The sequence below is a fragment of the Mustela lutreola genome, chromosome 9, assembly GCF_030435805.1.
Source record: "Mustela lutreola isolate mMusLut2 chromosome 9, mMusLut2.pri, whole genome shotgun sequence".
Taxonomy (NCBI): domain Eukaryota; kingdom Metazoa; phylum Chordata; class Mammalia; order Carnivora; family Mustelidae; genus Mustela; species Mustela lutreola.
This window is the reverse complement of record NC_081298.1, coordinates 24,564,717-24,580,978: the sequence shown is the minus strand read 5'-3', so window position 1 is coordinate 24,580,978 and position 16,262 is coordinate 24,564,717. Positions and strand designations below refer to the sequence as shown.

The following is a 16,262-nucleotide window of genomic DNA, read 5'->3' as shown; positions in this document are numbered from 1 at the left end:
CCCAGGTATGTGGCTATGGCAAGTCACTTCAACTTTCTGAACTTCAGTGTCCTCATATATCAAATTGGTGAGAATAATAGTACCTACCCAATAAGGTTACCACAATTCAGACAGAGAATTCAGGGAAAGCAGAGATCACAAATTGGCAGCCCATGGGTTGAATGCAGCCTACAGCCAGACTTCAGCTTTCACAATGAAAAAAAAAGTAAAGTCAACGTTTAAAAATAATGAAATTAAAAACCTACTGCAGGGACGCCTGGGTGGCTCAGTTGGTTAGGCAGCTGCCTTCGGCTCAGGTCGTGATCCCAACGTCCTGGGATCTAGTCCCATATCGGGCTCCTTGCTCCGCAGGGAGCCTGCTTCTCCGTCTGACTCTGCCTTCCACTCTGTCTGCCTGTGCTCGCTCTCGCTCGCTCTCTCTGAAAAAAAAATAAAATCTTTTAAAAAAAAAAAAAAACCTACTGCAGTGGTGAAAAGTGAGATCTGTTCCCTCTGTGTCAGGATCAAGGAAAGAGGGGTGCGCCTGGGTGACTCAGTGGGTTAAAGCCTCTGCCTTCGGCTCAGGTTATGGTCTCAGGGTCCTGGGATCAAGCCCCTCATCGGACTCTCTACTCAGCAGGGAACCTGCTACCCCCTCCCTCTCTGCCTGCCTCTCTGCCTACTTGTGATCTCTCTCTCTGTCAAATAAATAAATTTAAAAATCTTAAAAAAAAAAAAAAAGGAATAAGAAAAGGATGCCTGCTATCATGCTTCCCGCATTGTGTTGGAGGTCTAGCCAAAGTAATAAGGCAAGAAAAAGAAACTGTAAGGATCAGAAAGGGTGAAATAATGGCAAGAATGCTGAAATAAGGGATGCCTGGGTGGCTCAGTGGGTTAAGCCGCTGCCTTCGGCTCAGGTCATGATCTCAGGGTCCTGGGATCGAGTCCCACATCGGGCTCTCTGCTCAGTGGGGAGCCTGTTTCCCTCTCTCTCTCTGCCTGCCTCTCTGCCTACTTGTGATCTCTCTCTTTCTGTCAAATAAATAAATAAAATCTTTAAAAAAAAAGAATGCTGAAATAATAGCAAGAGCAATATATAAAAATTTACTAGGTTCAAAAAAAATTCACTAGGTTCCATAAATTTAAAAAAAAAATGCTGGGTTCCTATACTCCAGAAGCAATGAGTTCAAGCCCTACAGTGAGCTCCATGCTGGGTGTGGAGCCTACTTAAGAAGAAAAAAACAAGTTCAAAACAAACAAACAAACTGGGAGATTTCGGGGTGCCTGGCTGGTTCAATTGGTGGAGCATCCAACTCTTGATCTTCAGCTTATAAGTTTGAGCCCATATTTGGGGTAGAGATAACTTAAAAATAGAATCTTTTTAAAAATGGGAGATTGCATATGAAAATCTGGGTTCTGACTTCTGCTGAAAATAAGGATGTCGGGCAAAGGGAGACAGCAATTCGGGGGAACTGACCTAGCCGGCCCCTTTCAATGGGCACACGTGTTCCAGGTGCCACAGTTCCTGTTCTTCCCTAAGGTCTCCCTGACTGCAGCTGAATGTCAGTTGCTACTTACTATACTTGTGTTGATTCATCTTAGAGACATATTTCTAATTTCTCATGTCTTTTGAGAGTAGGAAAAGAAGATGGCCAGAGGGCATCACATGATTTTTTATGTTCCTCGCCTACTGAACTAACTTTCTCCCTGGACCTGCGTATATGATTTGAGGAACCCTGTAAACAGTCCTTTCTTTTCTCCCTCCCACCGCCTGTCCTCTGCCTCTAAGCTAACCCGCCTCAGTTTCTCTATCAATAAATGTGGGGAGTTGAGTCATAGCTAACTTTACTGCCTATTAAGTGCCAAACTCTGATCTCTGTCTTACTTACATGTCACTGAGTCCTCAAAACACCCTTGGAAGCAAGCTCTCCTATCCCATCCAGTTTATAAATAGGGAAACCAAGGCTCAGAGAGGTGTGGCAACCTGCCCAGAAACTCTCAGCCAGAATGTGTGGAGCTGGGCTTCAAATCCAGGACTGACAGACTCCAAAGTTCCTGCCTTGTCTTAGGATCACTAAAGCTCTCACCGGCTCTGATAGGCCAAGGTTTTGGTTTTTGTTGTTAGTGTTGTTTTAATCATTTCTCCAAGGCTCCAGCCACTTTTCATCTCCTCAGCCATCACTGCTCTGTCCAGGCTGCCGGCCTCTCTTGCATGGATGATTGCAACAACCTTCTCTTTGGTTTCCCTGCTTTCTTTCTCTCTCCTCCACAATCCATTCTCTTGACAGCATCCCAAGGAATCTTTCTAAAACCCCAATCAGATTATGCCACTTTCCTGTTTGTTTGTTTAAAAGATTTTATTTATTTATTTGACAGAGAGAGAGATCACAAGTACGCAGAGGGGCAGGCAGAGGGGGAGGGAGAAGCAGGCTCCTTGCTGAGCAGAGAGCCTGATGTGGGGCTCGATCCCAGGACTCTGAGATCATGACCTGAGCCAAAGGCAGAGGCTTAACCCACTGAGCCACCCAGGTGACCCCACTTTCCTGTTTACAACCCTCTAGTGTGGAGCTGTCTAGAATGCTCTTCCCCCAGATATTCCCAATACTGGCCCCCTCCTTCTATCTACCTTTGTCCAAAAGCTATTTCCTCAGGACTTCCCTGGCCAATTTATCTAAAATGATCCCTCCCCACCCTCATCACACTCTAGTCCCTTCCTCTTCATTTTTATTAATCATCATTGACATTATATTAGGCATTTTTATTGTCCATTCTTCTCATTAAAAACAAAAGGTCCACAAGGACAAAGACTTGTCTGTTTTGTTCACTGATACATCTACAGTGTCTAGAACTGCTCAGGAATTGCCTGATCAATATTTGTTGAATGAACCAACAACAGCACTTTGAGAGAACAAGACCCACTCTAGCCATTTCCTTTTCCCATTCCATGGAGGTCAAGCGTATGTTTCCCTCAGGAAGAATTTGTCCTGTGGGCCCAGAAAGGGCTAACCTGAAGCCCTGTAAAGCTCCATTTTCCTTGCTTTAAGAAGCTGAGAATATCTGGGACAAATGACAGAGGCAACAGCTTGGAAATCTCAGTGGACACAGCAGGTACTGGTGTGGCCCAGGAGAACTGGTCAGACCAGTTTTGTCTCCCTTGGAGGCTGGAGTGGAGGTGGCAGCCGCAGGTGTCCCAACCTCCAAGGCGGCCAGCAAATGACACCCATGGATTCTCAGGTCCTGTAGGTCGTAGTCTGAACAGATTCCCCCTCAGGGTTGAGGGTGAACCCCTGCTCACCAAGGGCAGCTTGTGTATGGTGGTCAGGCATGGAATCCTGAAGCCAGGGGCTAAGGCCCAACTTCAAGGCCTTGTGCCCTTTGTAGAGTCACAGAGAGTAAGAGGAGGCCTAGAGTGGGAAAAGGTTTTGTCCAAAGTCCATCATCACAAGGCTAAATCCAAACCCAGTTTTCCTGCCCCCCAAGTCACTGCTACCTCAGCCCATTCATTCATCCATTCGACAAATGTTTATCAAGTGCCTACTATGTGCTGGGCATAATTCTAGGCATTGATGATACCTTGTGAACCAGACAAATAATGATCTGTGGAGATCATCTCTGGAAGAACCAGAAGATAAACAACAAATAAGCAAGTTACATAATATGTTAGAAGGTGATGAGTACTGTAGGAAAAAAAAATGGAGGCGAGTAGTGTGAGTGTGTATTGGGGGGGAGGGGTGTGCAGATTGCAGCATGAGATAGGGTGGCCTGAAAAGCCTTACTAAGAAGGAAACATTTGACCCTCTAGGGCACAGTGCTTGTTGCATAGCCTACACATGCTCGGATGAGTAGGTACAGAATAGGCAGGCGCTGGAACCCACCATTGGCTCAAGGGCAGGGGCCCTTCCAGCGCAGTCTCCGCCCACTCCCCACTTTTCTTTCTTAGGTTCTGCTGGGTCACTCCTACCCCTACTGCTTACTTTGCCCTGTTCCCCAAGGAGGTCATACCTGCTGTGCAGGCTCATCACACTTCATTTATTTGTGTTTATTTGTGCATATCTCTCTATCCATTCATTTGGATAAAGGCAGTGTAGCATAGAGGTTCAAAAGGTTGTCCTTATAGTAAGAATCTCAACTTGGCCCTTACAAGCTGTGTGACCTGGGGCAAGCTGTTCAGCTTCTCTGTTTCTCCAGTACCTAATGCATAAGATGGGGACAGGAGCACCTGAGTGGTTCAGTTAGTTAAGAGTCGGCCTTTGGCTCAGGTCATGATCCCAGGTCCTGGGATTGAGGCCCATGTCAGGCTCCCTACTTGGCTGGGGGTCTGCTTCTCCTTTGCCCTCTGCCTGCTGCTCTTCCTGCTTGTGCTCGCTCCCTCTCTCTCTCTGTCAAATAAGTAAATAAAATCTTAAAAAAAAAATACAATGGGGACAATAATGTGTCCACCTGATGCAGTTGTGTGAGCTAAATGAGATGATAGATGTAAGCGCTCAGGTCAGGGTCTTACTTAGCATAAAGTACTCAATAAAGATTTTCTGTCAGCCACGACACTAGTAATGGAATGACTTTGGGCCAGTCATTCATCCTCTCTAAACTTCTGTTTCCGCAGCTGTAATCAGTGTCTACCTCATAGGGCTATAGTCAGGTAAGTCATGAAATATTCTTTGTAAACCTTTTGACTCCCAGTGAGGGCCCTTAGATGTCAGTGATTGCTCTTCTTCTTGTTACTATTATTGTTTATTTATCTTATTTTATTTTTTAAAATTTATTTGTCAGAGAGAGAGAGAGAAAATGAGCGCACAAGCAGGCAGAGTGGCATGCAGATGTGGAGAGAGAAGCAAGCTCCCTGCTGAGGAAGGAGCCTGATGCGGGACTCGATCCCAGGACCCCAGGATCATGACCTGAGCGGAAGGCAGCGGCTTAACCGACTGAGCCACCCAGGTGTCCCATATTTTCTTTTTTTTTTTAAAGATTTTATTTATTTATTTGACACAGAGAGAGAGAGATCTCTGCCTCTCTTTCTCTCTAGGCAGAGAGGCAGGCAGAGAGAGAGAGGAGGAAGCTGACTCCCTGCTGAGCAGAGAGCCCAATGTGGGGCTCGATCCCAGGATCCCATCATGACCTGAGCCAAAGGCAGAGGCTTAACCCACTGAGCCATTCAGGTGCCCCTATTTTCTAAATATTTGTTGGATGCATAGTCTGTAGCAAACCCTTTACCTACGTTCTTACTGAATCCTCAGAATGGCTTGGTAAAGAGGATAGTGTCTTTCACAGTTGCCATATAGTTGAATGGCAGAACCTCAGTTCTAATCAGGTTTGTGTGGTGGGCACCAAAATATGTTTTCATTATTTCAACACACTTTCTTTTGGAAATAAAATTCACATAACAAAATTCACCATTTTAACTATTTTAAGGTGTACAATTCAGTGCTTTTTTTTTTTTTTTTAAGATTTTATCTATTTATTTGACAGACAGACATCACAACTAGGCAGAGAGGCAAGCAGAGAGAGAGGAGGAAGCAGGTTCCTCACTGAGCAAAGAGCCCAAAGCGGGGCTTGATCCCAGGACCCTGAGACCATGACCTGAGCTGAAGGCAGAGGCTTTAACCCACTGAGCCACCCAGGCGCCCCTAACTTAGCTTTTCTTGATGACATTTTTGAGGAAGCTTACAAATAAATATATGGTTGAGTGTCTTCAACCATGCAATTGGGCAATTTCTATTGTCTGGACCTCAGTTTCTTCAACAGTAAGATGAAGATGGTATAGTAATGCTTATTTCTTAGGGCTTTGATGGTTGGAGATGAGATTTTGTATGCAAAAGTACTTTGCAAACAAATAAAAACTGTATGCTTTTGTTGCTGTTTTTACCAGAGAAGTTTTAAAAATTGCAACGTAACATTTATTTAGCAAAGTACATAAAGTATGTAAAGGGCAGTGATCTTAATTATGAAGACAGGTAAATTTGTACACATCCACATGAATACCACTAGATCTTGATATAGAACATGTCCAGCATCCCATAAAGATCATTCTGCTTGGTCTGTACCACCCCTGAAGATCACCACTATTTTTTTTTTTTAAATGTTTATTTGTTGAAGTCATCTCTATACCCAATGTGGGGCTTGAACTCACAACCCTGAGATTAAGAGTCACATGTTTTTCAGACTGAGCCAGCCAGGTACCCTGATAACCACTATTCTAACACTTATAACCGTAGATTAGTTTTGCCTGTTGTCGAACTCTATATAAATGGCATTATACAGGCTTGTGTTTGATTTTTTTCATTCAGTATAATATCTGCAAATCTTCCAAGTTGTTGCATGTAATGATAGGTCATTCCTTTCACACAATTTTTAATGCTAGTCAGTCATGACTTGAAAAGGCTGTGTATTTGCCCAGGAGACCAGAAAAATGATGTCCAGGGAAACTCAGGGCTCTCCTGCATGGAATCAGCCCACTATATGAATTTCTACCAAAGCAGTTGAATTCTCCGGGATCACAACCATCTTGCCCTTTTATCACCACTTCATATCCCACACTCCAGACAGACATCACAAATAGATCTCAGCACGTTCTTATTTATTTATTTATTTATTTATTTGACAGAGAGAGAGATCACAGTAGACAGAGAGGCAGGCAGAGAGAGAGGGAAACAGGCTCCCTGCCGAGCAGGGAGCCCGATGCAGGACTCGATCCCAGGACCCTGAGATCATGACCTGAGCCGAAGGCAGCGGCTTAACCCACTGAGCCACCCAGGTGCCCCAGATCTCAGCACGTTCTTTCAGAGAGTCCTGATGCAGCCTTAAAATTCTTCTTAATCCAGGATTCTGAGTAGCCTATACAAATGAACTGGGGTTGGTATTCAAGTTTAAATCTAAATGTTCTGTTATCATATCCCTAGGATCTTTTTCTCAGCTCGCAATGTTATGACATGAGGGGTCCTGCTGTCATCCTCAGTTGATGCCACAGCAATATAAGACGGGTGATGGTAAGGCCTCTAGTGTCTCCTGTTCATATATTCTTTGAGTCATGGCTCAAACCCAGCAAGTCTTTTCTACCTGTATGTCTGATTATAGCATGACTTAAGTAAGAGGGGAGGGGGTGGATTGCTTAGATGTGGAGGAGTTGCTGTACCCATGAGGTGGCTTGATTGAAGCCTCCTTATTTATATTTTTAATTTTTATAAGAACATTGCAATACCTCAATGACAAAACAAGCATACGTGTGACTTGTGTCTCACATTTTATGATGCTGTGGATCATGACAGTTCTGGCATGTCTCTCACATTTGAAAAATTTCTTTCAACCTGGAAAGCTGGGTGAAATAAACTCTCCCATCCTCTGGGAATGGTTCTTTGTATACGCAGGCTGGGATTGTTGTTGATTACAATAAGAACAACAACATCTGAGGCACATTTTTATCTACATGTAGATCATAGTCTGAGAAGGAGAGAAGACTTGTATGTGACGGAATTAAAAAAAAAAATTCAGTCAAGGGGCGCCTGGGTGGCTCAGTGGGTTAAAGCCTCTGCCTTCCGCTCAGGTCATGCTCCCAGGGTCCTGGGATCGAGCCTCGCATCGGGTTCTCTGCTCAGCAAGGAGCCTGCTTCCCTTCCTCTCTCTCTGCCTGCCTCTCTGCCTACTTGTGATCTCTGTCTGTCAAATAAATAAATAAAATCTTTTAAAAAAAATTCAGTCAAGCTCTCATTTGTTTGAAACTGCTCCCAAGCAACTTCACATATTTGGAAGGTCCAGGAAGGAATAAAAAAGGACTTTGAGAAGCTATGATTTTCTTCATTGGAGAGAACTTCGCACCCTCCCTCAGAACTGGTTTACTCTTTGCTTTCATACAAGTCTAAGTGACAAGTAACAAGGCTTCCAAATAAAAAACTGGAAGCAGCAAATTAAAATGATGGGCTTGAGCCAAGTATTGGCTATTAGATGCTGCCTCACTGTTAATGGATGGAGGAGTGATTCTTGACAGCAAAGGACAAGGAAAAACAATAAATTGTGGCCCCACAACTACAGTGGTCTGTAAAATGCAGAGGCAAAAAAAAAAAATCTTTAATGCTTCTACCACTTTGGAAGTTTTGGGTCTCCTCCTGGTTTAATTACTAATGTGTATAATGATGACCAAGAAAATGGAATTAATTTTTGAGCACCAACAGTGCTAGGCCATGCTCAATAAGCACTTTACATTACCTGTCTCACATATGCTTGGAGGTGATCTTGTTATTATCATCTCCAGGGAGGCACACAGAGTAGGGGAATTAACTTGGCCAAGTAAGTGTAACCCTTGCAGTCTAACTCCAGTGCCAAGGCTGTTAGCTTCTACTAGGTTTTGAAGAAATTGTAAGCCGAATAAAGAGTAGAAAGGCCTTCTAGGTAGAGGGTACAAAATAGGCAAAGACAGGGCTAGTCAATTAAGCTAGCCAGTCACTCAGTTTGAGTCTTGGTTTGAGTCACTTTGAGTCTTGGTTACTCACTACAAAATAGGAACAGTATGATAGGCTTATAGATTCATAGGCTTGTGAGAATTAAACGGGATAATGCACGTAAAGCACTTTGTATAGTACCTGGATCACAGAATGTACATGACGCTTGTTAATGTTTTTAAGAATACTGTTGTTACTCTGTCCTACTTCCACAGAACGGGTTCCAAGGAGACTACATTTCCCAGCATGCCACCTCGCCCTTTGACTCTAGCTAGGCCAAAAAGGCGCGCCGACGAGCGCCTCAAGCCGGAAGACTATAGACTCCCGGCGTGCAATGCGGCTCCTTCCTTTAGATTTGAGGCACGGCCGGCGCGTTGCCCATTGGGAGTTGTAGTCAGAGGCGTCTTGCTCTGACGCCGGCCGGGCCGGGCGTGGGGGCCTGTGGGAGGTGGCGCGGCTGGGCCCAGCTGCGGGGCGGAGGCGGCGGAGAGGCCTGCGGCGGCAGGGAGCGGCGGGTCGGGAGCGGGCGCTGGAGCCGAGCCGAGCCGGAGCGGGCGGCGCAGGCCGGCGCGGCGAGCAGCCACCATGTCGGTGTTCGGAAAACTGTTCGGGGCAGGAGGGGGTAAGGCCGGCAAGGGCGGTCCGACCCCTCAGGATGCCATCCAGCGGCTGCGGGACACGGAGGAGATGCTAAGTAAGAAGCAGGAATTTCTGGAAACTAAGATCGAGCAGGAGCTGACCGCCGCCAAGAAGCACGGCACCAAAAACAAGCGCGGTGAGTCGGCCCGGTCCCCTCGGACTCTCCTCAGGCTCCCCTAAGGCTCCCCGGGCCCGGACTCCACCTTCATCAGACACGCCCCAGGGTCTGCCCCGACCCTAGAACTCTCCCCGGTCCCACTCCCCTCTAGGCCTTTCCGGACACCTCCCGTCTGGCTCCCTTGAGTGTCTCTTGGGGCCTTGATCTCCTCCACCATCAGACTCTCATTCCTGCCTTTGCCCCTCAAGCTCTCCCCTCCCTGCCAGGCCCCTTCAGACCCTGGTTTCACTGCACTTCCCTCGGTTCTCCCTGTAATCCCTCTTCTTCCGCCTTCTCCTCTCAGGCCTGCCCTCACCCACCTTCGGGAAACTGCCGTCTTTTTCTCATTGGCTCATTTCTGTCCCCCATCCTAACTCATGTGTCCTTCCTTGTCCTACCCCTGCCTTCTCCTGACCCCTCTGTGGAGTCCATGAGCTGCCCCTGCCCTCTCCCCATCCCCCTGACTCAGAATTCTCCTTGGAAAGCCTCCTTGATGGGAGAGAAAAGAGGACTGGGGGAGAGGAGAACCCTGGTTCCGTCTGCTTTCCTGCTGAGCGAACTTGAACAAGTTGGTAGCCCTTTGAGACCTCCTTTTCTCCTCGTCCGTCAGCCAGTGCCTTCCAGATCCGTGATTCACTGCTTGTTGCCTCATAGCCAGGTCTTATCAAGAGTTTCTGGTAGCATAAGCCTTCACGGGTGACTCACGGCTTCCACTCCTTCTGAACCAGAAATAGGGACTCCATTCCTCCATTGTCAGTGACTCCTTCCCAGCCCCCACTCCTGGGGGGTCAGGGTGGGAATAGTGAACCTAGGGGCATGCTTAATATACTTCCTGTTGCTGTATGGCTTTCTACATGCTTTGTAGACTTCTTAAGGTGAATGTGACAATGCTTTAATAACTGTAGGGCAGTTTAGAAGTACTTGATCTTCTTGGTGTTATGGCAGTATGAGAGGGAACCGTAGAGTGACAGTGCCTGCCCCCACCGAGGGAGGCAAAGGTGAGAGGGGTTGAGGAACTGCACAAACCTGAGCATTTAATTTAGAAGACAGCTAGTCATTAGCCACGTGACCTTGAGCTGGCTATTTTACCTCTTTAAAAGGAAGATCATGCATTTACAGTGCCCAGGACCTAGCAGAGGCTAAGTAGATGTCTTCTTCCTTCTAACAGAAGAACAAAATAGCCCATCCTGAGGATGCTTTTTTGCTGATAGTCAACAAATACTCTGGAAAATTTTTTTTGAGTGCTTGCTGCATATTGACAGGATGAACAAAGTGTAGCTTCCACCCTTATGAGAGAGAAGATAGAAACAGGAAAGTAAATGAAGAAAATATTGTCTAGTGGTGATGAGTGCTTAAGAAGATGATGTGATGGGGACTGATGAAGTGGGCAAAGGGGTGTCCCTATGGATAGAGTGGTCAGGAAAGGCCTCTTTTTGGGGGGAAGATTTTATTTATTTATTTGACAGAGAGAGATCACAAGTAGGCATAGAGTCAGGCAGAGAGAGAGGGGGAAGCAGGCTCCTGCCGAGCAGAGAGCCCAACTCGGGGCTTGATCCCAGGATCCTGAGACTATGACCTGAGCCGAAGGCAGAGGCTTAGCCCACTGAGCCACCCAGGCACCCCAGAAAAGGCCTCTTTTAAAAGTCAAGTTTGAGGGGTGCCTGGGTGGCTTAGTGGGTTGAAGCCTCTGCCTTTGGCTCAGGTCATTTGTGATCCCAGGGTCCTGGGATCGAGCCCACATCAGGCTCTCGCCTCAGCGGGGAGCCTGCTTCCCTCTTTCTCTCTGCCTGCCTCTCTGCCTACTTGTGATCTCTGTCTGTCAGATAAATAAATAAAATCTTAAAAAAAAAAAAAAAGTTGGGACGCCTGGGTGGCTCAGTTGGTTAAGCAGCTGCCTTCGGCTCAGGTCATGATCCCGGCGTCCTGGGATCCAGTCCCACATCGGGCTCCTTGCTCCACAGGGAGCCTGCCTCTCCCTCTGGCTCTGCCTGCCACTCTGCCTGTGCTCGCTCTCTCGCTCGCTCTCGCTCTCTGACAAATGAATAAATAAAATCTTAAAAAAAAAAAAAAAAGTCAGGTTTGAACTGAGCCTTCAGAAGGAACCAGCTCCATAAAAAGCTAGAGGAGGAGCCTTCCATGCATAGGAAAAGGCCTGGAGGTTGGCCTGTTTTAAGAAACAGAAGACCTCTATATCTGGAATGTAGCAATTGGAAGGGAAAATGGTATGAAATAGGGTGGGGAGTGGACCTTGGACTTCCTGGTAGAGTTTGGATTTTATTTCAAGTGGATAGAAAGATGTTGGAGGGTGTTACCCAGGAGTGTGTCCTTTGCATTGGTAGAGTTTTAAAAACACCATCTGGCTGCTCTTTGGAAAGTAGACAGGTGTGGGATGAGAGTGGGAGCAAGGAGACATGAGGTGGTTGCAGTTATCCATTTGTGGCCTAGACTCCAGTTATAGATAGCCCTGGAGATATAGAGGGTAGGTTTTAGATTTTGCGCCTCTAGCTTTTTTTCTTGGATGACTCTCCCTCGTCAGGATCCTTTATTGTTCATTAGAGTCATTGTTTTTTTTTTTTTTTTTTTTAATCAGTCTGCATTTTGGAATGCTTTGCCCATTGCAGGGTGCTAGGGGAGCCGGGTATCCCTTTACCTCATCTGCCATCTGAGAGGGCAGTTCTTCTGAGGACTTTTGGTCTGGAGCTGGTTTAGTTTTTGCAGTTTTAGAGGTGATTGGATTTGCTTTCAAGAGGTTTGGAGCGAGGGTACCAGCAAACGGTGGATGAGCAATCTTAGTTGTAATAGTTTTGCTGAAAGCAGCCCATCTTCCTGAATTTGCCTGAGAGGACAGGAGCATCTTGCCCTTCTTTTTAGCATCTTCTGGGGGAAAGTTCTTGTCTGCTTATTGGGATAAAGGTTTGAGGCATAAACACCACCACATACCATTCATTTAGTCACTTATTGACTCGCTATTGTGGCAGGATCTGGAGAATCAGATGAAAATACACTGCGCCTTCCAGGAACTCAGGATTGGTAGTGGGTGTGTTTTTGTTGTAGTTTTTGTGTGTATGTGTGTGAAAGAGAGAGAGAGAGAGAGAGGAGGAGGAGGAGGAGGAAAAGAAGTAGAAGGAGGGGGGGAGGGGAACATACCAGTTAGTGCTGAAATATGTGTACATGGGTCTGGGGTTGCATAGGAGGGGATTCCTGTCTGGAAGGGAAAGGGCAAAGGAGGCTTTACAGAGGAGGGAGGTGTGAGAGGGGTCAGCAAAAAGTTTGGGGAGCAGTGAGAGTGTTCGTGGGGTGAGACAGCAGAGAAATAGTATTGCAGAGTGAGCAGTAGCCTCAGGCCTCAGCCTGGAGATGCTGAGGAGCCACTGGCTGTCCTGAAGTAGAAGAGACAGATCAGCTTGGATTTCCCCAAAGAGCACACCAGCAACAGCATAAAAGTAAGGAGTATAGACCAGTCAGGAAGGGGCTTGAGGCAGGACTCCATTAAGACGTAAGGATAGAATCTCGTAGACATGATTTGAGCCATAGATTTATCACTTACTAGCTGGTGCCTTGAGCTGGTTACTGCACCTCATATTCCTCCTCCATGAATAGGGCTACTAGTTAGTATCTACCTTATCGGGTTAAATTGTGTTATGTATGGGGAGCTCTTAGCACAGTGCCTGCCATATGGTAAGTGATCAATAAATGCTTGCCACTATCATTATTATAAGGAGACTTGTAATCATTCAGGTGCGAACAAAAGGCCTAGAGTAGAAGCATGGAAAACTAGATGAGAAGTTAATACGTGTCATACTTCTCTGAAGGAGAATCAAAAGAAACTTTTCTGAAGGAATCAAAAGAAACCAAAAGAAGATTTATGGGAAATTGAGGGTAGAATGAAGGAGGGAGGAGTTGAGGACAATTCCCAAGTTGGACAGCTGAGTGGATGGTGATGGCATTAACCAAGTTGAGAAACACAGAGGAGGAGCAGGACTTTGTAATTGGGTAGTAGTCCTTTGAGATTTGTAAAACTTTTTTCACGAGTCTCCCAGCATCCATTGAAACTATGAGCTCCTCCAGGTAGGATGTGATGGTTATGTTCACCACTGTGTCCCCTAGCATAGTGACTGACATATGGTTAAGGTTTGGTAAGTATTTATTAAACGCATGAAACCATCTTCTGAGTGTATTTTGTTATTCCCATTGTACAGAGAAAAAAAATGAGGCCCAAGAGAGGATGTACCTTGGCTCAGAGACCAGTTCTTCTGGTGGCTATGGGCATCTTGTGTTCTGTGTCCTCCCGTGATGGCCGAAGGCATCAATTATTACCTTTGTCATCACCCAGCCATTAAACACCTACTTGTGCAAGGTGTGGTGCTGAGTAGGGGGGAAAGAAATGAGATAGGAACACGCCCTGCCCCTTGCCCTGCCACGCCATGCCCTTGTGGTGTATACATCGGAAAGATGATAAAGTGTCCTTTCAAACAAATCTCTGAAGTTCAAGTAGATTATTTGCAGTATGCAAGTGTGTTCTTGGAAGTGGTTTTATTTTTTTATTTTTTTTAAGATTTTATTTATTTATTTGACAGAGAGAAATCACAAGTAGATGGAGAGGCAGGCAGAGAGAGAGAGGGAAGCAGGCTCCCTGCTGAGCAGAGAGCCGGATGCGGGACTCCATCCCAGGACCCTGAGATCATGACCTGAGCCGAAGGCTGCGGCTTAACCCACTGAGCCACCCAGGCGCCCCTTGGAAGTGGTTTTAATTAGGGTCCTGGATCAAAATTTGGATTGCATATTTTTTCTAAATTCCTTTTCCTTTCCTTTAGTCATATATTCATTCTTAAGCATGTAGCAGACTCTTGAACTGTGCTCAGTGCTGGAAATAAAGAGAAACCAAACATGGTGGTCCCTGCCGTTCAAGGACTTAAATATCAACCCTTTCCTTTTCTATAAAGTAGAAATATTATTTGTCTCACATTACTACAGTGAGAATATATGAAAGAGTGTGACACACTGTGGATATGAAAGTATACTTTCCTTTTCTGATAAAGTTATTCCTGCTCAGATTTCTTTGGTTTGATTGTCAAAATGGAAAAGTTCTTTCACTGAGAACTGGATGAAAACCAGTCTAGGTGAACTGAGAAAAATCACTCAAACTTAGGTCTTTTTTGATACTTTTCTACAGAGACCTGTTAGTTTTCTCCCAAGAAAGATGGTCAAATATCAAAGTTTTTTTCTTCTTAAGGTGTTGTAACAACTTGGGGTGCCTGGGTGGCTCAGTTGTTAAGCATCTGCCTTTGGCTCAGGTCGTGAGCCCAGGGACCTGGGGTTGAGCCCCACATCTGGCTCCATGCTCCTGCGGAAAGCCTGCTTCTTCCTCTCCCAATCCCCCTGTTTGTGTTCCCTTTCTCTCTGTGTCTCTCACTGTCAAATAAATAAATAAAATCTTAAAAAAAGAGAGAGAGGTGTTGTAAGGATTTATGAAATATCTACCCTAAGTGATTCAGATTTCCCTTTTTTCCTGTTTTGATAAAGATGAAAACAGTTTGGAGAAGGGGTTATATTTTAGTTTAACGAGAGAACAGTATGAGATTGGGAAATGGGTATGAGACTGGGTATCCCAAACAGCCCGTACTGATAAATTTCTCTTGGATTAATGGATGCAAATCAGTTCATTTGCAGGTTAATTTAGGTTCAGTGGAAAATGTCTCATGGATGCAAAGAGGCTGTGTGCTCACAGGAATACATCTTTGTTAAGTCCTGTTCATTGCTGGAGCCTGGGTGGCTCTCTCATGTTTAATGAAATTGCTTTGAAATGTTAGCAGATGGGAAGACACCTTAATTTAATAAGTTAACATTTATAGTGAGTGTGGCCTTTTGGTTCTCTAGACTCAAGGTATCAGGTTGAAAAGTACAGCGTCTTGGGGCATCTGGGTGGCTCAGTTGATTCGGCATTAGCTTTGGGCTCAGGTCATGATCCTGGGATCCTGGGATTGAGCCCTCATTGCATCAGGCTCCCTGCTCAGCGGGGAGTCTGCCCCTCTCCCTGCTCATGCTCAAATGGGTGCCCACCGGGCTCTCTCTCTCTCTCTCAAATAAGTAAAATCTTGAAAGAAAAGTATAGCATCTTAATGGTGCATGTGTCAGCAGGATCTCCTCTTCCAGAGGCCCTGGGACAGAAAACCCAAAACCCACCCAGGGAACTGAACAGTGGGAATTTCCCTTGGTGATGCTTAAGTTTCTTATTTAAAGAAATGGTTGGCCAGATTGGGTTTGGTTTACTTTTTAAGACAGATGGAGTGTCAGGGAGGCCTCATGTGTTGTCTGTCCAAACATGCTGGTGCCTTTGATTCAAACGGCAAAATCTTTTTTGCCCCATTTGGCAGGGAGATTAAATATTTTTAAGTGCCTGCCAGTAGGTTTATAATGTGGTTTGAAATTCAAGATAGATTTTGTTTGGAAGTTGAGCTAAATGTGAGGACCTTTGAGCCTGGATTATTTTGCTCAGGGAAATTTAGTGTTGTCCCTGTTTGGGTTTGTGTGCAAAGAGCAAGGTCTTGGAAAACAGCCTGAGAAGATGTGTGCGAGCCCTGCATCTCTGTGCGAGCCCTGTATCCCTGAGGCAGAAAACCAGGACCTGATTCGTTTTCGGTGGTCTCGAATCCTGAGGTGGAGCCAGGGCCAACTGGGAGAAGAGAAGCTATGGGGGTCTTGAGGAATTCCTTTGGATAGGAAAGGTTTATGAAAACTTGGTTTTCTTACCCAGAATTGTTTTGTGCTGTGCCATTTTCTTTAAAAGAATGAGAGAGGATATTCAAAAACAACCACAACTTTAGATTGGTCATTTTGAGGATAGATGATTATATTTAGAAGGAAAATTTGAACTTAGCAACAGGAAATAAAAACAGACCTGGTTGGATATTTAAGGAGTTTGGCTTAAGCCATCGAATGTTTCTTGAGTTCATTCTAGGAGGAGAGCAGTGTGATTTAGGCAAAAGATTTCTGGGTTTGAATGCTGACTCAACTACTCACTGCCAGTACCTCGGCAGTTACTCAACCTCTCTGAGTCT

General features: G+C 45.5%; 1 protein-coding gene across 1 annotated transcript in view; it reads left to right on the top strand.

The window, feature by feature from the left end:
- The first annotated feature begins 8,874 nt into the window (after positions 1–8,874).
- Positions 8,875–16,262, top strand: part of CHMP4B (charged multivesicular body protein 4B) — a 50,767-nt gene continuing 43,379 nt past the window's right edge. The window contains exon 1 of the mRNA XM_059133505.1: positions 8,875–9,183. Coding sequence (XP_058989488.1) covers positions 8,994–9,183 — 190 coding nt within the window. The 5' untranslated portion in view covers positions 8,875–8,993. The remainder of the gene's footprint in view (positions 9,184–16,262) is intronic.